Raw genomic sequence first — 27,560 nt, forward strand, 5'->3', positions numbered from 1 at the left:
TTAAAATTTTATATTTTCGTTTTAATTATTTTATCCTCCATTAAATATTCTATAAATATGATGTTTTTTTTTAATTTTGGACATGCAGCCTTGTGCATAGAAGACAAGAGCTTACATATGTCTAACGTCAGTATCATGAAGATAAAAATTTATGGGCTGGGTACGTGCAATATTTGTCGTGTTGGTTATTGAAGTCAAAATGAGAACTATTCCCAGCCCTCCTTTTTCCCTCCGGAATGCAAATGTATATATTTTTTGTGATGAAATTTACTGGTAATGATTAACTTCTGGCGTGTTGTAAATATCTTTGCTGAATGATTTCCACTTCATAATGGGATTATTAAGATTCCCCGTAGCTAGATTGTTTTAAACAATTTAAAAAAAAACTCTCATTAGTTTTTATACAGTTACGGTTTGTTTCTGCTAACCAATAACAACAAACATAAAAAAATTGCTTTTCTGATTTGCAACATTCTACATTCAGCCTACAGTTATAAATTTTAATGACCTCTATCAGTGTACAACCGGTTGTTTGAAACGCCTAAAGGACTAGACGAATAACAATCATGCACACAACGTGTCCAATAATGATAGCGGGTACGATGTCGCAGCAGCCATTCAAGGAATGACATCAAACTTATTTTGTGCAATAATATTGATTCTACCCTGGCTGCGAAAAGAAACTTGAATTTTACATGTATTTTCCAATAACTTAAGTTGGAATGACTTCCAGATTTATTGAAACACGCATGCACTCCGTACCTACGTTATCGGAACCGCTAATAAAGGCACTGTAACACTGTTTAAACTTTTATCTCAAACTATATTTGAACATAGCGTTGAAGATAATATGAGTGGAATAAATGTGGATTAAATATTTTATACATAAAATTAATTATTTCATAAAATCTGGAATAAGTTTTAAATCATATCACAATATCAAAGTTTACTATTAAACAGAGCTAACTAAAACTTTTCAATCATAATCTGGTTTTGATACTAAAATACTCTATCACAGTGCTGGGCATTTTTTTTAAATTTGAACTGAAATCACATTAATTCTCGTCTCACAATAAACTAAGTGATTTGAATTTTTTAAGACTTATGGAGACATCATTTTAAAGTAAAAAATATTTTATAATTCAAAATTCATATTAACAATATTCTTTTGTGTTATTTAAACTTTATAAACGTTTTATTGACCATGTTTTCTACGTCACATTAAAGATTCGTTGTGACGTAAACCAACACAATTTCCAGTTTTCGCTGGGCACTATTCAGATCGGCCGATTCCATCCAACATCCGACATATTTTAGAACCCATCCTGAATCCAATAAATTCGAGCGAGACTCTGTTCTTCCAACTTTCAAAGAACTGCCACGTCCGCACGGATGACGTTTTCGGTCATGTCATGAGCCTCCGACATTAATCTACCAACTTTATTAGGTGTCAGGAGCGAAAGTTTGACAGTGTGGCAGAGTATTACCTGGAATGCATACGGTTTTTCCGAGCTTCAGGAAAAAATATGCGTGTTAGAAACTGCTCGAGATACCCAAATCATTTCTGCTACGAAAAGTATGTAAAGAAACTCCGAGGATGATTAGTAGTTCTGTTTAAGTTTTGGTTTTGAAACTGTATTTTTCAAGTGAGTGAAAAATGTCTTGAACGCGTGGTTTCAAAATAATTTTAGACATGAAACACCCGGTGAAGATTCTTGACAGCACTCAAGGTCTTTACATTACACCTTTATCTTCATTTCTCCGTCATTTCTTGTTCTGGTTACCGCTCAAATCTCGCAGTTTACCTAAGCACGACGAGAAGACTGCAACAGTCCACAACTTGCACTTAGAGGCGACACAGCGCTATAAACACCAGTGAACGTCGCACTTTAGGGTGTAGTATCCAACAATTATTATTATTTTATTCTATACGAGTCCTTAGCTAATGGTGTTTATGAACTTAAAGGAACATATATATGTCACTCCATGCATGTACTGAAAGCATAAAATTATGTGTTGTACCAACAGTTTTCGGATTAACCGTATTATAAAAACTTAATTTTTAGTTAATCATTCATTAAATAAACAAAAATTACGTTTTATCAAAACATTGAGAAATTCAGTTAACTATAGTTAATAAGAAACCTAATGTTATATTGATGACGAGTTTTAAGACGAAGACTATATGATTTCATGTTTTCAGTACATGCTATTGATGACATAAAAAAAAACCAAAAGAAACACTTATTTAAAAATTGTTTATGCTGTAAAATTCTTGAAAAAATATGTGGAAAAAAAGACGAAATACAAGAAACAAAATACGAGGCATGTCGTGAAATTAAGTAACATTATGGTCATTAACAAAATTAACTTATGAAAAAAAAAGTTTTATTGGAAGTTTTATTTTATTACATATCTACATCCTATTTTCACGTAGTGACCATTCCGTTCCAAGCACTATTCTCAACACGCTCTACTATTTTATCTAACCCATTCTGCGTAGACGTTCACCGCCTGGGAATGGAACGGACGCTACGGCCATAGGTATCATGGACTTCGAATGCGCAATACGTGTAGTCTAAGTACAATCTCCGTACTCGAGTCTAAAAATTATCGCTACCGTTTTTTTTTGTAACGAAAAGAAATTCATTTTTGTTGATTTAATGAAACTTGTGTTAATAATTTCAAACAAAATGTACAGATTTACGATTGTCAACTGTTCTAATTTCCAGGCAGCGAACTTCTATGAAAAAGGGATTAAATATACAGGTAGAGCGTTTCTAAAAGTGCTTGGAACTCAATGGCGACTATGTGAAACTTTCAATAAAAACATTTTGACGTGACAACGTCTAATAAATCGATGAACGCCAGCTGCACGCACGAAAAAGGATGACTCATTGTCCCGTTACGCACATTGTCCCGTTACGCTCATTGTACGCTTGCGCCGTATCTATCTCTATACCACTCGATTGGAACAACCATTTGACTTTTTCGAGGCACATAAAACTTGAAGCACTCCCATTCGTTTCCTACTTTTCCTATCATCGTCCTATCCTTAACAGAATAACACAGATTGGAAGAAGTTAAATAGCAAACATGTATAAAAGTTATAGTTAAAATAATCTGTTCGTTAAAGTAATAAACATGTTTGAATTAGTGAGTGCAAATAAAAGTAAATGTATCAATTAAATTGTAGATTTCATTTTACTCCTTCTTTGTATCCATACAAAATAGTGATAATTCAATAAAAATGATTCAATTTTATTCATAAAAGTATGGAATCATTTCATCAATGTTTTGTTATGACGTTGTCACGTTAAACTATCGTCCATAAACCGACTTTACAGACAACCAATTTCGAATAAAAGGCTTAGTGTCTTTATTTTTGTAACAAGAAGGACTTCATTTTGGTTGATTTAATGAGACTTGTGTCAATAATTTCAAACAAAATGTACAGAATTGCAATTGTCAACTGGTCTAATTTCCAGGCAGCGAACTTCTTTGCGGAGGAATTAAATAAACAGAGCGTTGCTAAAAGTGCTTGGAACTCAATGGCGGTGACTATGTGAAACTTTCAATAAAAACATTTTTTTTACATGAGATTATTTTTTTTTGACGTGACAACGTCTAATAAATCGATGAACGCCGGCTGCTCGCAGGTAAAAGAGACCCGTTACACACATTGTTCAGTTACGCTATGTCCCGTTACGGTCATTGTTCCGTTACGCTGTGTCCCGTTACGTTCATTTTTCCGTTACGCTGTGTTCCGTTACGCTGTCGGCGAGTGCAGTAATAATAGGTTATGTTAAAATTGACTAAAAAAATTATGGTGATTCATATAATTGATGATAAATATTTGATTACAATTTTATTTATATGAAAACTTGTACATAATTGTATTTAAACTTTATAGGTAAACGCCAGTTTTTAAAATTAATTACAAGTTATCTACACGTGAACGGTTTCGTCGACTGTTTATAAAGTGAAGTGAAAAGTTAATGTTGTTTTCATTGCTTATTACAACACAATTTCGGCAATAAAGGTTATTTATTCTTGCATTTAAAAATTCTGATTACTAGTATAATATCAAGTATTTATTCTTTTATTATTAAAATAATAAATGATTCAATTTTATTCATAAAAGTATGCGATCATTTCATCGATGTTTTTTTTTATGACGTTGTCACGTTAAACTATCGTCCGTGAACCGACTTTACAGACGACCAATTTTTTTTTATTTTTTGATGACCGAACGGTGCCTAACCTTCCAGACGCGCCTCTTACACGACGAGCGGGGCGGGGCGGGGGCGGGGCGGGGGACTCACCTCGGCGGGGAAGGCGTAGCCGTTGATGCTGTGCTCGGAGCCCGCCTCGTCGTGCAGGCCGTAGTGCACGTGTATCTCCTGGAACTGGTACTTGTAGGACAGCGGCCCGCCCGTCACGTTCACGTGGTGGCGCGTAGCGTTGTCCACCGTGAACACCACGCTGTGGCCCGTGTTGCTGATGGAGCCGCTCACCTGCGCCACAACACCACCAGTCCATAGGCGTGCCTACAGGGGGGGCCAGCTGGGCCAGATCGGCATTTCCTCTAATGCGTTCGTTAATATTCGTAAATTCCTGGCACCGTGACACTCAAAAACTGTTTTTTCAGTGTTGCAGCGTGCTAATTAACAACATTTTAAAAACATTTTATCGTTCTGGAAATACAGCCGCCTTAGTTCATTTAAAACACGAAGACCCGTAAAATGGCCAAGCAAAAAAAAAACATTAAGAGGTTTGATAAAGTTCTGTTGTCTGAATTGCTGTGTTTGAATTCAACTAAAAAGAAGTTCATTTCAAGGTACAATTGGACCAAGCTATTGGAAAATTCGAGAGGGAAAAATGTGTAAGTACCCTTAAAACAATGTCTATGGAAGGAAAAAAAAAACATACTTTCAAGTTTGTTAAAATTATACGAATATAAATATTAAATAATAAACATATCTCGTTGATACTGCACAAAAATATAAACACGGCAATGAGTGAATGTATTTAGGCTATTTAACATTCTAAATTCAGCTTCTATTTAAAAAAAATTAGCAGGGGCCCCCCCCTAATGGAAATGTGTGGGCACGCCTTTGAACACCACCGCCCACGCTCTGACCTCGCGGTCCTCAAGGTGACTGCCACGTGTCGTTACCACAACGCCGAAATACCACAACGCCGAACGTACAATAACGCCGAATGCCATAACGCCGAATGCCAAATTGACCGCAACGCCGACAGCTGGAAAACTGCTGTGTACCACAACACCTAAATACAGTAACGCCGAATAATGTTGCTAACGTGGAAGGGGGGAAGGGGGGGGCACAGGAGCAAAATGAAAAACAGCTGAATGAATTTGTGTGCTAACCTTACCTAACCTAAACCTTTTTATGGCAGTCCTTTAATGACATTTTTCGGGGTTAATGCATTTCGGCGTTGTGGTATACACAGCAGTTTTCCAGCTGTAGTCAATTTGGCTTTCGGCGTTATGGTTTTCGGCGATGTGGTGCGTCCCCGACTGCCACGTGCTGACCGGGTGGAGGGGGGGGGGGAACATGTTTCCTCAGCCTCTTTGGTCCAGGCAGTGGGTTCTCCGTGATTTGACTCCCTTGCGGGAGGGTGAGCCGGCCTTCGAGCCAAGGAAAACATGCCATTTCTCCTTGTAGATGGAACAGATGCAATCATGCAAAAGTTACAGATGTTTTGTTTTTTTAAATTTGCATTTTCACGTGAAAACAAACTGGTTTCGGGATTCTCACCCGGACATTTATGCTTTGAGTTTGTTACAGTATCTCCAATAGTTAAAGTTTTTTTGAAGCAACTAAATGGAGTCAAATTATTGAAAATTTGACTTTTTTTTCTCACTGCTTAAAAATGTAATGCTTGAATGAAACATCAATTAAAGTATTAAATTATCTGACAATTTTCGTAAGAAATACTCAGGATTTTCTCGAAAAACGTAGTTCATATTATGCAAAAATTATTCATTCAAAGTTGCAATATCTTTCTTGTGGTATTAAAAAACATTTTTTACAATTGGTTTCCTAAGGAACCTTTTGTAAAAGAAAAGGTTTTATTTTTTTTGCAGGGTCGCATCCTTCGTTCAGTTTCATTATCATCAAAATGTTTACTACGAGGGTCATTTTAAAGTAAACAACGTTTGTTTCATTACAATATTTTTATTTAAGCAATAATTAAATACTTATTATAAATATAATACATTAACTTTCTACATAGCCGCCATGAAAATTAAATATTTGTCATTTTTTTGAATATTTTTCTGCATACTCAGTTACCACCAAGGTTTAAAAAGTTCTTAAAATTAAAAAAAAAGAACAGAGTCCATCTATAGTGAAACGTATCATCTGTTGAATTTTTTCTCAAGCATTAATCGAGTTTTTCTTCGCCCTCCATTAAACATGATGCACCATTTTCGAACTTAAGTTTCATTCATTGCATTACCATAAACCTCGGTTAGCTGACTATCCATTTCGACAGGGCGTACCATTTTCGCATTCAAAAAGCGTATTACTTACTAAGTGGTCTATTTAATTTTGCCATATATTTCAAAGTGACATTTTAAACAGTAAACGACCGTTGTGGTTCACTGTTAGCGTCAGACTTGCGCGCATTATTTGGGGGAGGGAGAGGTCGTATGACTACCATAAGGGGGGGGGGGGGGGGTTCCTCATATAACCAACCGTGGTTTATGTGTGGCTTTTAAGAATAGAACTTCATTTACTTTTGGAATGAATTTCAAAGTTATATTTTTAATTTTATATTTCTATTCTGTCGTTCGTATCTCAGTTCATAAATATTTTTTCATAAATCTGGTAGTTATATAATTTTGTAATTTTTTATTTAGAATTGTAAAACAAGCAAGGGTTAATGTGATGACAAACTTCAAAAAGTTTTCGTTTTTTCGAATGATTACTGCATTGGGGAAAATTGATCGAAGAAAAAATAAGTCTTTCAGTACTCCCCAGTGATATGTAAACAACTACCCTCGCGATAACGAGAAAATTCGTGTGTTTTCATGTTGCAAATAAACTTGTAATACGGAGCTCGGACGCCAAATTGAACGCAGTACCTATTCTTAAAAATAACGCCAAGCGTGGTAATATACTTAAACGTATTCATTGCAGGGAACAACGGTAAATAAATATACCTTTTTTGTAAACATGAGTATAATTATGTTTAACACGATGGAACTATTGATATCTTACGGCTCTGAATAATAGGAGTACCGAACGAGTCGCACGTAGTTGCCTCAACGCTGAACATGTGACATTTACCTCCAAAAACCAGAATTATCATTGCCTGCGTTTTTGGGGTTATACTTCTTTAGGCGCGTTGAGGGGAAAATTTTATTATGCACCATAAATGCAAATAAATAAGCGTATAATATACAACGGAAATTTGACAGGTTGAAAGTTCAATGCGCATGCATGCAGGAACTTCTATAGCCACGAGCCAAAGTCGTCAAGATGGCGAACCCACGTGTGCCAACATGCATCCGTGAATGTTTCGCGAATATAGGGTAATGTACTAAGTGTATTGGTGTGCCAAAGTCTACGATTAAAAGTGAAATTATCCTGGAGTACATTTTGTAAACTTGAATAGACATAAGAAAATGTTACAGAAACTTAAATACCTATAATTTATTAGCCAAGAAAATAGTGTTGGATAGAACATGGCGTCATAAATATTTAAAACTTTGGTTGGTTCTTTAAAGCATTTCAAAAGTGGCGGTATATTTAACGTATTTTTCAAACTATAAGTTGCAGTCTAATAGATTCTGGCTTTGGACTTGTTTTTGACAAGAAAATTTTCAAAGTACTGCCCATCTTTTTAAAATTCACTATAAATTTAATTTAATAATATGAATCTCACCACGCGTTATAAATTATTTATATTTCCATGCCAATAGTAAAATATTAACCTTAAACATTTTAAAACATATTATAATGCTAAGTAGTCCTATATGGTTGTATATTTGTTTTTGCTTATACGACTGAAATAAGTCCGTAAATAATTCCTACAAAAATCTTTGACATTATTGAACTGATTTAACGTTACTATATAATATTTTTATTATGATATTATTAAAGTAAAAGGCAAAAATTAACTATATACGTGTTAATGTTGCTACTTGTGGGTCCGGCCATCTCTGTTAGACATTTACGTTTATCGTATTCCGTGAAGTTTACATACAGTGAAAAAAAAAATTGGCGTATTTCCATAAAAAATTGTTTTAAAAATGTATGAAGTTTGTTAGTTAAAGGTAAATATTTTTTTCGAAACTTAAATGTGTTTTATAAAATAATTAATGAATATTTTATGTAAATGTTTAATGCACTTAGTATACATTTTTTAAATTACTTTACAAATTCTGAGTTAGATACAGTAGACGAATTTACTCGATAAAAACAATTTAAATAAAAAAAAGTTTATGCTGGTATTCAAAAGTGTGAAAGACGCAATGCAAAGGACGCGATGCGACAACTAATTATTTAATAATTGTGAACAAACAAAATTTTGAATAATTGTGACCATATTAATTTTTACGGGCATATTTTTCGCTATTACATCCAGATAAAAAAATATTAAATCTGTTTATGGTTAAAATTTAATTATAATATATATATTTTTTTAATTCTAAATGTATTAATATTTATTCGTAAATTTCACTATGCATAAACGTATTAAATATTTCACGAACAAATTTAGTTGACATAACATAAAAAGTGCACGAAGTATGATGTAATACAAATGCACTAGTTTTACTATAATTGGACAATATTTTGTCGCTCATTTCAGAAACATCCAACCTGCGGGATGATGAAAATTAAAAAAAAAAAACCATCGAAAAGTTTGTCGCGTCTGGAAATCTTGTCACGTTGACATCACAAATGTGAAAAGAAAAAAAAGCAATTGGTAAGAATTTGAGTCGATAAGATTACAACTTTAAAATTCCACCAATAATAGCATCGCCTGTTCCGGTTTTCCCAGAAAATTATGAGTAGCATGATACTGAGATTTTAGAACTAATATTACCAAAAAATTTAAATTAAGGAAGAAAAGTGTGTGTTTCGAATTAAAAAATTGCCATGATCTGTGTCTGAGAAAACGTATGTATTAACAATTGTATCATAGAAAAACAATTCTTCCCTCTGTTTTAATGAAAACGAACTTTCAAATCACACATCGTTAGTTCTCGAGTTTACGTCATCGCGAAAGAGCGGAGAGTGTGCGCGCACCAGTCACAAAGGCCAAATGCGATTAGCGAAAGCGCATAGGTCGACCTTGTGTTCATCCTTTCGGGCAGAAGGTCAGACGAGACTAGCAACAAAACTCGTTAAGGGGGAGACGAGATAAGATCCGAGAGACGCCATATTGGTTTCAAAAATATTTATTGGAAAATTTTCCTTCGTTAAGGTAGGGATGCACAAGGTAGGGTTGCATTTTCTGGTCATCACCGCTAGTTAATGTCTGTTTCTGTAAATTTAACACACTACCTAGTTTACAGTTTTTTTTTGTTACAAATATTTTTCTCGGATATTTCCTAAGGGTTTTATAATTGGTGTAAAAAGGCGTGTGAGAGTTTGTAATAGCTGTCACACGCTTTTTCACACGTACTGTATAACACTTAAGTTGCTTTACCACGTTGGAAGGTTTAATACAGGCTCCACCAGAAGCTTTCTGCAAAACGATTAGCCAAGTCTCCATGGCAGCAAGTTTGGATGTTTATATGGAAGAAACTTTCACTCGTAGAATTGTGATTGGTATAGATCTAGCTTGTAGCTTGTGCGTGATGAGACTCTGAACAAATACTATAATATATTTTATATTTGACAAATATTGCTTGTAAGTGCGGCAGCAATAGATACTGCAGAAGAGATCAAATTGCCGGAAGAATTGCTTTAAAAACGTTTATACTGAACGACTGAGTGTAAATGACATGATAGTTAATACTTTTTGTATTATATAAACATGGATATTACTCATAACTGTCGCAAAATGCTGTAACTGCTTCAACAGACCACATGTTCACGATTTTTTTAAATCAACAATCAAAAAGTTTTCAATCCCTCCAAAATAAATTACCAATATCAACAATAGGGTCACACTTCTTCATTCTGATTGGATAAAACTTCAACCTTTTACGAAACCTGCCACATAAATTCAAACACGTCCGATTAGAAAACCTCCATGAAAACATCCAACTCTCTGTTAATTCTTCCACATAATCATCCATACCAACTGGCATGGAAGACCTTCCAAGGAAACCTTCCTCGTGGAATACGGGTTGTGTAACAGAAAAACAAACACAAACTAAGGATAGTGTTAAATTTACCGAAATATACCTTGACTAGAAGTAATGGCGAGAAAATAATAATAGTAAATCAACATGGAATTAAGGTTGATAGAGTCCACACATTAAAATATTTAAAAAAGAAAAAAAAAACAACAAAGTTTGTATTGAAGTTATATTAAAGTTGTATTCACTCAAAAACATTAATTGTATACTATCTAAATGACAGTGAAGTTACACGGAAAACAACTCTTGGAAGTCAGTGTTAACTATGCTTTAAATAATCCAAATGAACGAAAGGAAATTGTATGGCCTAAATAAAACTATTGCAACCAAAATGACGTCTTTCAGTTCATATTAAAACGGACGCCTTTGCCACTGGGCTGTTCAAAAACAAAATATTAAAAGCAATCAGTTCATGCAGATAACGCCGTGCAACGAATGACCCCGGGGTCTCTTATCATTGATGGTGCGTGAGTTATGATTCCAGGCCGACGGCTGTTTGAAACGCAATCGCAGAGGAACACCGCGCTCATTTCCCGAGCGAGCCTCAATTAGAATTGCTGATGGCGCAGCGGTGTTTTTTTCGTTTGATACCAGGCCTGGCGATGACTTTCGTCTTCTCGGGAATTAACTCGGCGCTACGTTTCCGCTCCGTGTCGGCAGTGAACTGATAGCGATCCAACATGAAATAACTACAGCCGTGAAAGAAAACAAAACAACCGGTCATGGGGCTAGTACGGTTTTGTTTACGAGATATTTCTAACTGGATGATGACGGAGGGAAAATATATTTTTTTCTCCATCGGCAAGATTACGTTTAAGAAACTTTTCAGGCAAAAGAAAGCTAACTTGATCCAAAATTGTTAATTTTTTTACACGTAAAAAGCACTTTGCAAATTTATTTTTCTAAAAAAAATCCTAACTTATATTATAAATAAAACGTTAGTTTTAAATAAGCGTAGCAAAAACAAAAAAAAAATAACTATTGGACCGTTTACAAACATTTTTCGCCGTTATACAGCTAATATATACCTACGGTATGGAAGAAAGCTATGTTTTGTTTAATACGGTTTCGTTTGATAAAGCATTACTTCAAACTAAAATATGATAAATGTAACCAAACGAACTGCTTTATTGAATTTGGCCGATTAAACCGAATATTCATGAAGTTTACGCGTATGTATTTGAATATATTGACATAAATTTTTGCAAGCTTAAACAGTTTTGTTTTAAATATTGATTCCAGTATTTCTGTAATAAACTTTGCCATAGTACCATCACAGTACTGCTTGAATAAAATAGAATTTATAGGCCAGATACAATTAACCTTTTCTGGAGCTAAGGATAAATTTAATATACCTACTTTAGTTTTTCGATAATGTTTCCTAAAATAAAATTGCTCCCTTTAATTTAATCTGTTTGAAGCATGGTAAAGTCGGTAGTTTCCAAGTAAGTAGCCTAATTATTGTCATGACAGTTGGCAACTAAGAAGTGGGTAAATAGGCCTATAATTTTTTTTAGGAATGTTACCTTATTTACATTACAGTAACACCACAAAATACTTAAATAACAGAAACAAATTAAAATCCAACACTAAAATAAAAAGGAATGGAAAGTGTAGATCAAGAATGATTTTTTCCAACAAACGCATTGGCGTTCAAAAGAAACCAAGCGGCCAATAAATGCGGCAAATGCGCGTGACGAAAGACTTTTAAAAACGCAGATTTCAAACTGAGTTGAAGTCAGTACATAATGTTTCGTTGGCGTTATCATAAGTGCTTCAAAATCGCGTTCCGCGATTCTTCTAGCGGCATGCGTCAGTGAATTATCTCCTGTCAAAGTTTTTATTTGATATAAAAACATTCACTGCAACAATTACACCTTAACCTTTATCGTTGAAACTGATTTCAAACACATTATTAATACTTTTATTTACTCTTCTTCAACAATTAAGTTGTCTGAAAAAGTCAAGAATTTATGGACCTACATTAAACAAAAGGGATTTTTTTATTATTATTTAATAATACATTTTTGGCTCGGTTCCTTTTATGGGTGCTATTCTTTAAATTAAGTGATTATCAAAATGTTTTTAAATTTTTTTACTTAAATGATTTATTTTTTTGTTAATTCCTTTTGTTTAAATATTATAAAATATTTTGCCACGTGTAGAAAAGTTTAGTTAATTGAAATCTATTATAAATTTTATCGTGCTTTGGTTAGGGATTTACCACCTTCAGTAGAAGTTTTTTTTTTTTGTAATTCAGTAAAAAAGACATGTTTTACAATTTTTTTGGCTGTAGTTATTTAAATACATAATTAATGAAAAAATATAAGATGTAGGTAAGCTACAGCTCCAAGTTTATCACAATTTTGGAGAGAACAATAACTGTTTGTTCAGATTAACAACTTATTTTATAATACACCGATCACTCTATTTTAAAAATTACACAAAAATAAAATTACAGTGTAAAAAAAAAATTTTTTAGCTTTAGAGTGCACTAAATATTTCGGGGCACCAGGAATATTTATATTTGTTGCTTCAACAAAACTATTATTTAGTGAATAAAAAAATAAGTTAACTATCAAAAGAACCTCGTCATTTTTCTGGAAACAATAAAGAACCATTTTATATTGTATATTAGTATCTAGCTTTATCCAATCAATTAAAGAGCTGAATAAGTACATATATACACATATATGCATATATTTGTCCAAAACCCAAATATTCACGATTATTTCATCAAAATACTCTCTGACCCATGAACATGATCTTAAAAAAGAGGCAAATGGCCAACCTTTTGATATTAAATTTCCATCGTAGTTTTTCGGTGCTAAGATAATTGATATTCAGGAAGTTATTTCCGCGGAAGCAAGTTTTTGGCACTCGCGCCTATTTGAATTAAGTTTAAAATCTAGTTGACAGATAAGTAATTACATATTGAGACAATAACTGTTTTTCGACTACTAAGCCATTTTGACAATTTTTTTTTTTTGCTGTCATCCGAAAATATTAAGAAAAATGTCCTTAAGTTGGCCACATAACGCGCAATTAAAAAATTGTACGTTGCTATTAATTATTATTTTAAAAAAAATATTTTTAAACGTGTCTTTTGGTATCGCCTGAGATGCGTTAACATCTAACCTCAGTAACGAGAAAAATAATGCGTTCTCGGTGTTGAGAATACAGGTATAATAGGAAAAAATATCATTTAAAACTTTGCCGAGCGTATTAAATATACATGTCTCGACGCAAATAATCTGTCGCTAGAAGTCGTTGCTGGAGCAGCTAAGTCGACTGTAGAATCATTCGATTTGCAGAATGTAACCCCCGGATTTTAGAACTGATTTTCGAAAAAAATGAATTTTTTTAATCAAACCACTGCCCTACTTGTTATAATATCATTAGAGAGTTAGTATAAAGTTTCCTTTTGGCTTTGTGAACTGTGGTTCACGCCACCGGCCCCAGGTGGCAGCACCGCGGTTGTTAACACAGGGGACGCACCACAACGCCGAAAAATGTCATTGCAGGACTGCCACAAAGGTTAGGTAAGGTAAGGTTAGGTTAGGTTAGGCTAGCCTAGGTTAGGTTAGGTTGTGGTATTTGGGCGTTGAGATACATTTAAGAAACACACACAAATTCATTCAGTTGTTTTTCATTTTTCTCCTGTGGGGACTCCCCGCAGCAACATTTTTCGGCGTTACTGTATTTCGGCGTTGCGGTACACAGCAGTTTTCTAAAGCTTTCGGCGTTGCGGTCGATTTGGCATTCGGCGTTATGGTATTCGGCGTTGTGGTATTTCGGCGTTGTTGTGGTAACGACCCGTTAACACATTTCCGTTTTAACGTGACTCCCCGCATCCACTCGCGAATTTCACTCCCACCAGACGCGGGATATTTAATTTCGCCATACATGTCAAAGTGACAGTATGGATAGTAAGCGACCGGCGCGAAGGACGGAGGGCAGGTGAGGTGCTCGGCACTCACCCGGTGCTTGTCGATGTGCATGACCCTGAGGTTGGGGTCGAACAGCAGCTTGCCGGGCTCCAGGTTGACGGGCGACTGCCGGCGGCCCTTGTTGCACAGGCTCCACTCCGGGTTGATGAGCCCCCAGAAGGCCGGGCCTGCCAGACACACGGGAACCACCGCGTCGACGCAGGTCAGGCAAGCTTTCCCCCGACTCCCTGGAGGCGAGCATAGCACCAGCATCATCATCATCATCTTCCCACCTCGACACCGCTCGCAAACTTCCGGCCATTGCGCGGTGGGCTCTACAATCCGGCACGCTCGGTCCCCTTTGTGCCGGATTGTAGAACAGCGGGACAGCTTCAACGAGAATACCAAAGAAAAATCAATACACATACCACAATAATTACATTTAAAACAATTTTTTTCGTAAGCTACTCTACAGCTGGAAAAAAAAACTTTTAGCGTTTTTGTTTTAAAAAAAAGTATCTGATAACACGTTACACAATGGCGTACGTTGAGCGCTTGGATTGGTGCCAAACCGAAGAATGCCAAACTTACTATCTCTTTACATCTGAGGTTAATTTTGGTATTTAGATTACAAATTAGGAATAAAAAAAATTTAAGTGGGGAGGAACGAAGTTTAATAAGTCAATTTTAAACACCATTTAAGTTTGGAAAATTATTAAAAGCGGGAATAGTGTGTGTGTGAGGATTGAAGTGGACTGCAGAATACGTAGTTAGACAAGATTATTTCAAGCTTGGGAATGCTAGTATGTGTAGTGATTATCAAAGTTTTCTCTTCAAAAATCTTGAATAATGTGTATCTCTTTATGGGAAAGGTACCAATCAAGTCTAATCCAAGTCAATCTTGAAGCTAACTAAATGCAAGTCAAATTATGAGGGACATAAATTTTTTTAAATCGACAAAATATGAATTGACGATGTTTGGTATATATGCTTCATATATATACACACAAGCGCGTCTATTCGTCTTAAATGTTATAAGGAGCGGAAATAAGTAACAAATATATTGGATGATGTGAAGGAAATCGGAACTTACCTGTCATTTAGTTTGTGTCATGCAACATTTCTTAAATTTATACTTCTCAAAAGAAGTGTAAAAATTCTAAGTTTTCTTTTGTCACTAATGTTCAGAAAACATACTGAAATATTCTTATTTTAAAAATGGAACAGTAATTATAAATTATATGTTTGTAAATTTTTACATTATCATGAAAACAATTGTATCACTAAAACAAATAGTGTTAGCAGTATGTAATACTGGCTTACTCAGACGTTTATGCTTTGTTTTGTCCCAGTACCTCTAATATTTAATTTATTTGAAAACCGTTTCCTGTACAGATTTCAGTATTCACTGCGCACATAATATCATGATACAACATAATAAAGTCAAATTTTTGAATATTTTATAATCTTTTCCATGGTTTGAAAAAATTATGCTTGAATGAAATATGAATTTAAATATAAATTTATGCATTATCTTCTTAAGATATTCTGAGTATAGTCACGACAAAATTATTTAATATATGTAAAAATAACCATTGCCATGTGCTGTACATAGTTACCTCATATTTCTTGTAGTATTGAAAACTATATCTTGGCAACTTATTTCCAAAGGAATCTTCTGTAAGTGTACAGAAATATTTTTCTTAAACAATTTCACGTTGTTGTCAGTTTTCGTAACCTAAAAATATATCAATGGTTTGCAAGTGCCAGTTGGAAAATGAACTCCGCCTGTGGTTTATCGTAGAACTGTAGTAACTGATACAAGTTATGGCGAAACCACCCCTCCACTCATATGGAGAAGGTTAACGAAAAACAGTGCAACCTATGACAGGGATCTCCGTGTCTGGCACAAAAATGGATTTATCAAAAATGCCAGTCCAGCCGATAGTCTTTCAGCATAATTGAACACGGTATGTTACTTTTAAATGAGTTATAAAATTTTCATTAAACTATTTAGCACACACATTTTTTTGGTAAATATATACTATTTAATATGTTTTATTTTAACGTGTCACAAAATTATATGGTATCGCAGGGTAATTTCTATAAAATTCCTGGTTAAATTTTCAGTTTAATTATCTGGCTCACTGGATAAAGGTGTAATGCAAGACCCATTAATGCTTTTAAGAATCTGCACCGGTTGTTTTACGCAATAAACTATTCTGAAAACACGCCATTTAGCCATTTTAACTCTTCCAAAAATACCGTTAAAAACTTTATTCGAAAACAATACTACTTATCGGCCCTCAGCGAATTCTTAAAAGCTTTTCGTAAACGTACCCCACTCGGATAACTTGAGTAGTTTTTAAATACCTTGGTATTTCCTGAAGCTCTGCGCACCGTGTGTGTGTCCGGGTAGGCGAGATAACTCAATACGTTCTAAATCTACACGGCTGACATACACACGGAAAGGAATACTTGCCAGATACGGACTTGATTGCACAACCACGTAGCTTGCCAATGTACTGAAACGTATCGTTTGGGGAGGAAAAAAAATCTGCTAGATGAAGTGGCTGCTGTGTTTGAGGAGTTGGGTGTGGCGCTTGGTTGAAGTTTCGGTTAAGGTTGGTGGGGGGTGGGGGGGGGTAGGGAAGACCAAATTTAAAGGACCACCGAGGGTGTCGAACCGACGAGAGAGACGTGGCGTCTGATAAAGGGGGAACCCACGGAAGAGGGGGACAGAGAGAGAGAGAGAGAGAGAGAGAGAGAGATGAAGCCATCCTATCGGAGAAAGCAGCGGCTAGCAGCTCGGTGTAGGGGAAGAGAAAGATGGGAAAGCCATCGAGCATCGCCAGAGCGTGAAGTGGGTTGCATACATCACGGGGGAGGTCCATGACGGACGAGCCGTTGGGGATAAAACACCTCGCTAGGGCCTCCCCTCGCTCTTCCCGCCGTGGGGTGGACCGAGAAGGGGTGGGTACAGGGAAAGGGGAGGGGATTTAACGCGTCGTGGGTCCTTCACAAAATAAAAAATAAAAATCTAAAAAGAGAGAGAGCGAACGCAGCGTGCCGTATGGTGAGGGGTAGCGGGGTAGGACGACAGCCAGCTACCAGCGTCGCGCCGCGCCGCCTAGCGATTCATGCGATCAGCTCGCGAGGGACGCCTATCTGTCACCGGGTCTGGGTAAACCGTCTGGAACCCGGCATTAATCCGGCACCGCCTCCTCCCAAGGTACCCATTACGAACCTACCCATCTTTAACGTAACTGCCCCCTCCCTCCAACCCTTCCCCGAGCATATTGCCGTCTCCCTCCCACCCCCCAACCCAGGCTGGCAGAGATCGTCAGCGGGGTTCGGAGCGAATCGCGCGCGCGCGCGAACGAGCGAACGTATTTAGCGTAGAAGCTCCCCTTGAATACCGGCGACAAAGACCAATTTCGACGTGAAAGCGTCTGTTCGCTCGTCACCTGTGATAATGCTTCCCCAAAGGATAGATCGTAAATTTTCGTGTTTGTCGCACAGTGTCATCTTTGCCTGTGACGTTCATCGTACCAGTGTACGCGATTTCATGATTTTTACAATTGATGATGAAATTACATTTTAATACAAAACATTTGTTATTATTTTATTCCGATGTTTTCACGAAAACTTTACGGCGCGGATCCGACCTGCACATTTATTGAAAATATATTTTTTTAAATATTTTCAGATCACTTAAACAAGGGCATATGTCAAACAATATTTATACAAAAAAACGCTGTATTTGACATATTAAAGGTCTATACACAGTTCATGTTTCAAGGTACTGTTCGTGTAATGTGAGACACTTTCTGCAATGAAACTGGGATATGTAAAATGTTATGAGATTAAATAACATCAACGATTCGCCTACTGATACTTTCAGTACAATCATGTTGGAAACTTAAATACTCGGCGCACGTCACAGTTCGATAGAGCTTACAAATCACAGGACTTCCTTTAACACCCACTTTAAAAAAAATCCCTGCCGGTAATATTATTTCGTGTATGGTTAAAAAAAATCCGGAAAACTGGTCTTACGCTCTTACATGTTTTAATAACCCATTTTGAACCTATTATTTTCCAAAGGAAAATGATTAATTCCTTTTTGTAAATTTATAATACAATGAATAGATTAAAGATTTTTTCTACCGTTCTTTTCCCTTCTTCTTTTTTGATTTTATTATGTTATAAACTGTTAGTTACAGTTAATAGACCTCACGACATCAGTTTGGATATATGTCAAAAGGATGAAAAAAGTAAAGATAGAAGTAACTACACAAGGTTTCTAAACCTGCGTATTTAAAGATATAAAATACTGCCTTTTTAAAGTTTTGGTTCATGTAGCCACAATATAAATTTTCAGATAGGTATCAAATAAGTGGTTTATGAAATGTTGAAGCGAGGAATCTATAATACCGGATCTTTGTAGAAACTAACCAGTCTTCAGATTAAAAGATACGAACGTAAAAAAGGGTAAAAAGGCACTTGGAATGAAAATTTTATATTGTTCTAAAATTAACAAGTTTTGAATGACTTTCATTTACATTACAGATGATACGCCTACAGTCCTTTTCAGAGTCAACAATATCTATTCCCTTAAATTATCGAAGTTACCGGGATAATTTTAACAAGAATTCCTTATTAATTATTTGTGGAAAGTTTTGACGGTTAGGGAATGATCTTTAAATCTGGGGCGTAGCTGTTAGACTTTTCTAACTCCTGCGAAATTATAATTCACCCTCTGAAATTCGCGTATAGTAAAATGGTTTTTCTTTTATACATAAATTAATTTGGTTTAAGCATCTCGTAGTTGTCGAGGTTATTAAGAATTAAATGCATTCTTCAACATCCAAAAGCAATCGCTATTACTACAATCAAAAAATTCATAATATTATCGTGACCGACCTTACAATCTGTCACAAGATTTACATCATGCTCTTTATCTCCAAGTAAAACAAAATTCAGGTATAAAACATACGTGTATGTGTCAATAGGTGGCAATTTTATGCAACTTTGTTTGGGTCATAATTAAATTTAATTTGGTCGTAAAATCAAATCTTTGCCTAGGTCTCAGGAAGATGCATTCACCTCTAAAATCACGGTGAAGAAAGTAGTAGCAAGTAGTAAGTATCTGTTAGGAATATTAACATTCCACGACTTGTACATTTTGGCGTATTCATTTTTTAAGCTCAGCAAAGAAACACTTCAGGAGAATTGAGCCTTAACATTTCTGAAACATTTTATCGAAAAGGTAGACCACTCAGTTAAATCATCACTTCCTTGAAAACAGAAGTTAATTGGTGTGCATATTGCAGGGTATACACGCTTTAAGTAGTATAAATCTGTTAAAAAATGGAAAAAAGTTCTGGCTAATCAATTTATGTCTTCAGGTGTTGTTAAAGTAACAACACCAAACCTTCTAATTATGTTTTTTTTTTTTGTGAATGAACGTAGGTACAAAAAATTCTCAGCACTTAATAATTCAAACCACGGCTCTCATTAACAGCAGTTAAAAACTTATAACTACAAAATTAAATTTTGTATAATGTCTACTTATGTTTTGATTTCATATTATTTAGCATTTGAAGTGATTTGTGGTTAAAATGACAGGCAACTGCCAGTTTTATTTTGTGGACAGTAAAATTTGTTCTTTGAGTTATGGGTTTGCCGCTAAAGGTCTTTAGAGAAGTTCCGGTTTCTGAAGTTTGGAATGGACGAATGAGAGGTTGTCGTATCTTAAACACAAGAGTTCTCCGGGAACAGACCATTATCAAAGACGGGAGGCGGAGCTGCTACGGGTGAATCGGCCAGGAGAGAAGCCCCGAGAATAAAATCACACCAGATCACGACAACTTACAAACACGTCTTCCTAATCACAAGAAAATCCTAGTGTTGACTTATTCACCCCCCCCCCCCCCCCCGAAACGAACCTCATGGTCGATACCAGAGATATTTTCAGAAACATTCTTTCTGCACGATAACTTGAGAGACAGTGCTACGCCCTATGATCATTATTTGACAACTTTAGGACGAAAAGAAAATGTTACTTTGTATAAAATTATTTTATTGAATATTTACAAACTAGGAGGTGTACAGTAAGGCAATTGAGACACCCGTTGAAAAATAATTAATGTTGCAAAGACTTTAATGAAATACATACGAAATTTTTATTCAAAATACAATATTATTAACATAGTGCAAATGAAAATAATTTATTACATATATTCATACGAAAAGATTAAATAAAATGTTTATATATATACTAAACGCATCTGTGCTAATAACCGATAATTATAGTAGTAAGAAATTAAGTGACCACAAAATATGAATTTAATGTAAAAATTGAAAAGGGCGTAACTACAAAAAAGTAAGCCTTCTAAAAAACGCCAAGCATGTTAAACATAGGTATATTATATACATAAAAGACAAAAATACCAACGGATTTTTTATGAAATTACAAAATTATTATATATTAGCATTCTTAAAAAAAATGAAAGCAATGATTTTTGAAATGGCACAACAAAAATAAAAAATATGAATATATTCCCAGTGGAAAATAAAATTAGATTTAAAAAAAGGAAAAAAATACGCTTTAGTTGAGAGCTAAATTTTCCGAGATATAATCCCTTTTATTAATTATAAGCATAGTTATTCGTAACGCACCAAATGTTGAATATAAAAAATACTTAAATGGAATAACTAAGGCTTGTTCCACTTATGTAGCTGTACATATTTCAAATGTTACTCTATGGAGTAGGCTAATATTTGTGCTTCATGGTACGCTTGTCTCCTAGGTGTGCATATCTCTTTGGCGTTACATAGTCAGTGAGCGAGTGATGAGCGTAACTATATATAGGATATTACGGTGCAATTTTTACAATACTTTCTCATGGAATGTATACAACATACAGGGTTTTTTCCCTGAAGGAGCAAGTATTTTAGTCTCTCCCAAATTTTTGTTTGACAAACACGCACGCTAGAAATGAAAATTAACACTTAAATAATCCTTAAAACAGTTTAAAAAAATTTTAATAACGTGTTTGAAAAACTGCGAAGTGTCTTTACTTGAATTGTTAATGACTCTCCATCGTTACACGATCTTAAGAGTCATCGCCGCATTGACCGTAAAAGCAGTAAAGAAGTTTTACTTAAAATATTTCGTGGTATAAAACGTAACAATAAAGTTTACTGTGTAGGTGTATATATATATATATTTTTTATCTGCCTGGAGGAGGAGGGGAGAAAAAAAAACACTATCTGGCGAACAGCGATCCTTTTAACCCTCCCCGCCAACCATTCTTTATCGTTTCTCTCCCTTCAATCTTCCTAATCGAGGTGAGGAGTCTCTCTCCGGGCCATCGCCGCCGATGTTATCGCTTGTCGTTGGCGCGCGGGCGGTCGTGAAACGGCGCGCAGCGAGACACCGCGACCAGGCAAATACCGCCGGCCGCTGAGTGAGCGAGTGGAGGGGGGGTCCTGCACGGCGGGTTGCCGAGGTGGCCAGGGGACGCGCAACCTTCCCCTTCGGGCGGGTCTCCCTACTGGCAGGTCGTGAAAGTGGCGCGTGGTTCGTGCGTGGGCGCTGGTGGTGGTGGTGGCGGCACGGAGCTTGCAAGACGGTTCTCGAACCGAGACTGCATCTCGAGGATCTGCGGTCATCACGCCGACAACGGAGGATTCTCTGCCACAGCCCCGACCATCGCCCAAAAGGGGAAGTGAGTTGATTCCTGCGACACTGAATTTAAAATAAGTAAAAAAAAAAAAAATCTTTGGATGCCTACAAACCATTTGTAAAATGCTTCAAAAAATAAATAAAAATGGGTTCGTAAAAGTTACTGGAGTGATATTATAACAACGGTTGGCAAAGCATAAATTCAATGAAATTTTTAAAAAAATTGTTTCAATAAGTACTAGTATTCAATGTTAATATTATTAACACGTTTACGAATTTAATTTTTTTATTTAGTAAACCTTCAAAATAGATTTCAATTACCTAATAATGAAAATCAGTAAATATGCTGAATGTTTATAGTAATTAATTAACATAAATTTTTATTACATATCAAACTTAAGTCTATGCTGCAAATAAAATATACATATGGGAACATAACTTCAATTATGTAAATACACTTGAAAAAGTTTAAAAACCCTATTCCCTCACTAATATTCACAAAATATATTTACCTATTTTGTTAAATGGAACAGTATTCAATATCAATAACTAAAGTATATGATTTAAAAGCACAAATATAATATTTTTTTGTATGTTGCCTTTTTTTATCCTGTGAAAATTTCGTTGCATGGTACGCACGAATTGTAAAAATTAACTATCATAATTTTTTAATAACGCGCCTAAAGAAGTATAACTTCAAAAATTTATCGTTCTATGAATTTCAAGTATTAACTGAGCCTCTGTAAACTAATTTGAAAAGTTTTAAAGCAGCCCACTGTGTGTTAAAATTATTATTAAAAACAGATATATCTAAAATAAGTATTGTTGTTAAATATTTTTAACATATTTGATGCTATAAGTTTAAATCTTTTGCTAATTAAATTAATCAATCCCATATCACTGAAAAATTATTTTTTAAGGCATCGTTCAGTTACGTTAAGATGTGTCTGACATTTTTTTTATAATTTAAATATTATATTTATTTAGGTACTACCCTGGTTTGCTGTCTGATACTGTGCTAGCTATTTTTTTTTTTCAAATTAAAATTACATACTTCAAATGCTTATAACGCATCTTTTACCATTATTCAATAAGCTTCCCAGTTATCTCTTGAAACATAAAAAAATTGATTTTGTAATTTTTCTGAAATAACTTTTATTTATATATCTATTTCATTGATTAAAATGCAAATAACATTAAAATGTAAGGTAATATAATTTTATTTCTTTAAGTTGATCAATTTTGTAACATTAAAGAGTTCAAAATAAACACTTAAAAACGTTAGACCTTCTATATATATGCTCTAAGTAAACAAGTTATCAATATTTTTTTTTAATTTTTGTAGGAAATTGAACATAGCATAAGTTTTTTTAAATGAAACAATCAAGTGTTTACTGAAGTCGAAAATGTATAACACTTTTTTGGTATTCGTGGTGAATCAATGTATGAATTAGATAATTTGTAACGTGAAATATTTTTGTAATATTGAATTTTTAATTGGTGCATTGAATATTCTACTCAAATAATAAATATAGTATTTTGTAAAAAAAAAAAAAAGATAATGTGTAGATTTGAATAGTAGGTTTTAAGTGTGCCTACTCATTTAAACAGTTATTAATACAAAACAACCATTATTCACTAGCGTATTTTTTTATTATTTACTGTTAAACAATACACAATATAACTGCAGGTCATCATGAAACTTGATAAATTTTTAATGTGGACAGTTAAACATTCCTATGCCTAATGCATGTAAGAGGATATATGAAATATGTGAAACCTAAACAACTTATTACAAAGTGTGTATAAATTGGTCATTTTTTGTTGTTATACATAATCTATCATTTTAATAGCTTGAGGGTGACACAGCAATTTAAAAATCTTATAAAAAATTATTCATGGCAAAATAAGTTTATATACGGCTCATATAATCGTGGGAAGGTTTTTCATTGTGTTTTAATGAAAAAATAAATTTTTGTTATGACTGATAAATGTAATTAATGGTTTTGTATAACTGTTTCACTGTTTGTAAGAACAAAGTTTCACGATACCGCTAAACTTGATAAATAAATATGTTATGTTGCCATATTCAAATAAATTACTTGATTGCTTTTGAGAAGGAAGAATTCGTCAGATTACATGGAAAACATTTTTTATAGCTTGAATCCATCGTAGCTTTCATATTTATGTTTCGGTGTATACAATGATGAAATATTTAATTGCATACTTTAAGCTGTCATAACACACTAATATTCTGTTAAGTCACTCACTAACTGTAAATAGAAACAGTTCATGCATTTTATTTACTTTCTGATATTCCGGAATCTACATGACTAGCCTTGACCATCCTATTTTTTTAGGTGTTGTTTGTTGACTTTAATCCAAGCAATTTCAAGCAACAGAAGAACATGATCGTAATACATATAACAAGTTGTACCATAACACACTCTCATATAATTTGACTATCTTAGACTTGAGAGCAATGAGTAAACAAGAATATTAACAGTATCACACTGATCACCAAAAACTGTGTGTGATGTAATAGGTCGAAGTATTGTATTTATTTGAGAGGAAGAGCAGCATATATGTTCAAATAAGAAAAGCAAAAAAAACCGATATCATGAAATTATTTATACTTAGGTCCTTGTTGAAATCATACACTAACACATTCTCATATAATTTGACTATCTTAGACTTTAGAGCAATGAGTAAACAAGAATATTAATAGTATTACACTGATCACCAAAAACTGTGTGATGTTATAGGTCGAAGTATTGTAGTTATTTGAAAGGAAGAGCAGCTTATATGTTCAAATAAGAAAAGCAAAACAAAACCGATATCATGAAATTATTTATACGTAGGTCCTTGTTGAAATCATACACTACATTACATAGTTTTAGTAATAATGAACATACACGTTATTTACTGTAAAATTATATGACTAGAGATCTGTTTTAAACACGTAATCTTTTCAATGTAATACATTTACAATGTAAGCTTTATAGACAATACCTAAAACAATAATTTTTTTATGGCCCAATGACTACTTTTGTACATACAATGCCGGATGTACGTCGGACACATTAAAATAGCAATCGTTCATTCAATTGAGGTCAGTTTGTAAGCCTACGAAAATAACAAGACACTGTTAATAGTTAACTGATATTTTGAAGTAATGGGGTTCGATTCGGCTAGCTGAGGCTAAGTGGTAGTCACAAGAAACTTTCAATAGGACCACTGAGTGTGAGTAAAAACAAAACAAAAATACAGATAATGTTCACTTTAAAAATTTGTTGTTTCACTCATAAAATATATTGCTGATAGTCACATTTTAAATGTGTTTTATGATCGTGAGAAATCATAAACAAGCAATATTATTTATTTAATTAGTGCAACGTTCGTGGATAAGTGAGGTGAAATGTTCAGTAAAATGTACTCAGGTAAACTGCAACTCGCTTTACAGAACCGCAGATAATGACAATGTTATAAGTATATATATATATATATATATATATATATATATATATATATATATATATATATACACTTAACAGCTAACAACTGAAAACAATAAAACCTTCGCTACTGTTGCTAATAGTCAAAATCCTTGTTTGCACATAAAATTGGGTGGATTCAGCACCACATAATAAAATACTCCTCCATATTGGACGTCAAAAACATTTTTTCTGAGTAATTTAAAATGTTCTTAAAGTAACAAAATTCTACTTACTGATTGGCTGGAAAGCCATGAGATTAAAAGTTTTCCCAATTCAATATAACAATAGAAACTTTCCACAAAGATGAGAAACGTTTAAAAAACACAGATTTAAAATAAAAGCATAATTAAAGTGTTATCTTTCATAATACAAAACTGTTTCAGTTGATAAATATCATGGCAAAAAGTTCTGAGAAGGGTCTGTGCATTGCGTTGACATTTGAAAAACAATAGTCATAGAGTTCTCCCATTCGTAGATATAGATTACTTTCCAAAGCAAAATACTGTTTATAAAGTCATAATTAATTAATTGCAGGAAATAAAAATAAAAATAATTCAATAACACATGCGCTAATACTTGTTTTCGTACACAATTACTACAGTGGTAAACATGTTCAAATGAAGTAGTACAAAGTGCATTTGTAACTTCGTCAAAGTTACATTTGTGCTGGAAAAGAGTCGCGTAAAATTTTTTTTCGGAATCCTATGTACACATTCCCAAAAAAACATAAATAAATTAAAATATAGCAACTCACATGCTTGCTGAACTTAAAAAACTTCAATCTGGAATAACGCGCAGGAACTAATGTTCCCTTTCGCTCCCAGCCGGAGGCTAAAAATTGAACAGCGAGACGTAAAAATGTTCTCCTTCGCCGGCGCCACAGGCATGGCGAAATGATTTTCCCCCTTCTGCCCGGCAGGCAGTATTATTGCCGTATCGCGTGTCGTGACATTTGGGAGCCCCTGCGGTGATGACTGGAGGGGGTGAGGGGGGTATACACACCCTCCTCTCTTCGCCCCAAACACCACCCCCACCACCTCTAGGGTGGGGGGAGGGGGGCGCCTTGCACAACCCTCTCAAACGCAGCGCCCTGCAATAGTCACTTCATCCCAAGGAGCGAATCCCCCCTGCCAGTTGGCCACCCCAAACCTCCGACCTTCCACCCCCCCCCCCCCCTCGTGAAGTCGTAGCGCTCTGGGAAACACGAACATGGGGAAGTTGTCGGAGCGAAAGCTATGGGGGGGGGGTGGAGGGGGAGGAGGGGGGAAGCACACCAGCAACAGTCGTTAGCACGTTGTAAGGGAGCAGGCGAGGGATTTCTTCAGGAGTCGCTGCGTGCGGTGCTCCACGAGTCTTGTAATTTTAGTCCCGGAAACGAAGGAATAATAAAAAAAAATATCGCCGTGAAAAAATTTGTCTACGGCTGAAATGTTTTTCCCTAGTGGTAGAGTAGACCCGTGCATTGGCCAAATACCAAAAGGTTTACGGCCCTAGAACCTTGTGGACCACACAGGAAACGTAGAGGTAAGTTGTTCTAAATGACAGCTTCTTTCGGCGCTCCGCAAAAAAAAAAAAAAAAAAAATGGATTGTGTAAAACACATTTACCATGGTAATGCTTTTTATTAAAGCAACCGAAATAAATCAGCGAATAATATCCGGAGAGAACAAGGTGTAGAATTTTCTTTACATTTGAACCCATAGTTTCATGGAGGCGAATGTTTCCCCATCCCGAGTGACTGCAGTACATATGTACTGCTACGTTCGGACCGCTACAGCGATAGAATCGATTACGGTTGACTATAGAAAAAAAAACTTGCTATTTTAAATCTTACTAAATAATCAACAAAAATTTACTTACAGACGTTTAGCATTCCTTAAATATGAAAAAAATTATAAACATATCTTAATTTAGTTAATTTAGATTGCATTTTTACATAGTATTTAAATTTTTTTTTCAAAATCATTGAGAAGAACAATGTTTATACATTATGTTGCTTGGTTCACTAAGAATATATTGTAATATTTTCGTTTACGACATGCGTTGCAAAAAGCTATAATTTAGGAATGACGTGAAAGTTTACAGTCTACGGTGGTA

At 34.8% G+C, this 27,560-nt stretch overlaps 1 protein-coding gene across 1 annotated transcript in view; it reads right to left on the minus strand.

Moving 5' to 3' along the window:
• Positions 1 to 27,560, minus strand: part of LOC134531818 (carbonic anhydrase-related protein 10) — a 717,638-nt gene that overhangs the window by 132,378 nt on the left and 557,700 nt on the right. The window contains exons 4-5 of the mRNA XM_063367772.1: positions 14,326 to 14,462; positions 4,326 to 4,517 (exon numbers count right to left, since the gene is read on the minus strand). Of these exons, the coding sequence (XP_063223842.1) occupies positions 4,326 to 4,517; positions 14,326 to 14,462 (329 nt within the window). The remainder of the gene's footprint in view (positions 1 to 4,325; positions 4,518 to 14,325; positions 14,463 to 27,560) is intronic.

This window comes from Bacillus rossius, chromosome 5 (assembly GCF_032445375.1).
Source record: "Bacillus rossius redtenbacheri isolate Brsri chromosome 5, Brsri_v3, whole genome shotgun sequence".
NCBI classification, from domain to species: Eukaryota; Metazoa; Arthropoda; class Insecta; order Phasmatodea; family Bacillidae; genus Bacillus; species Bacillus rossius.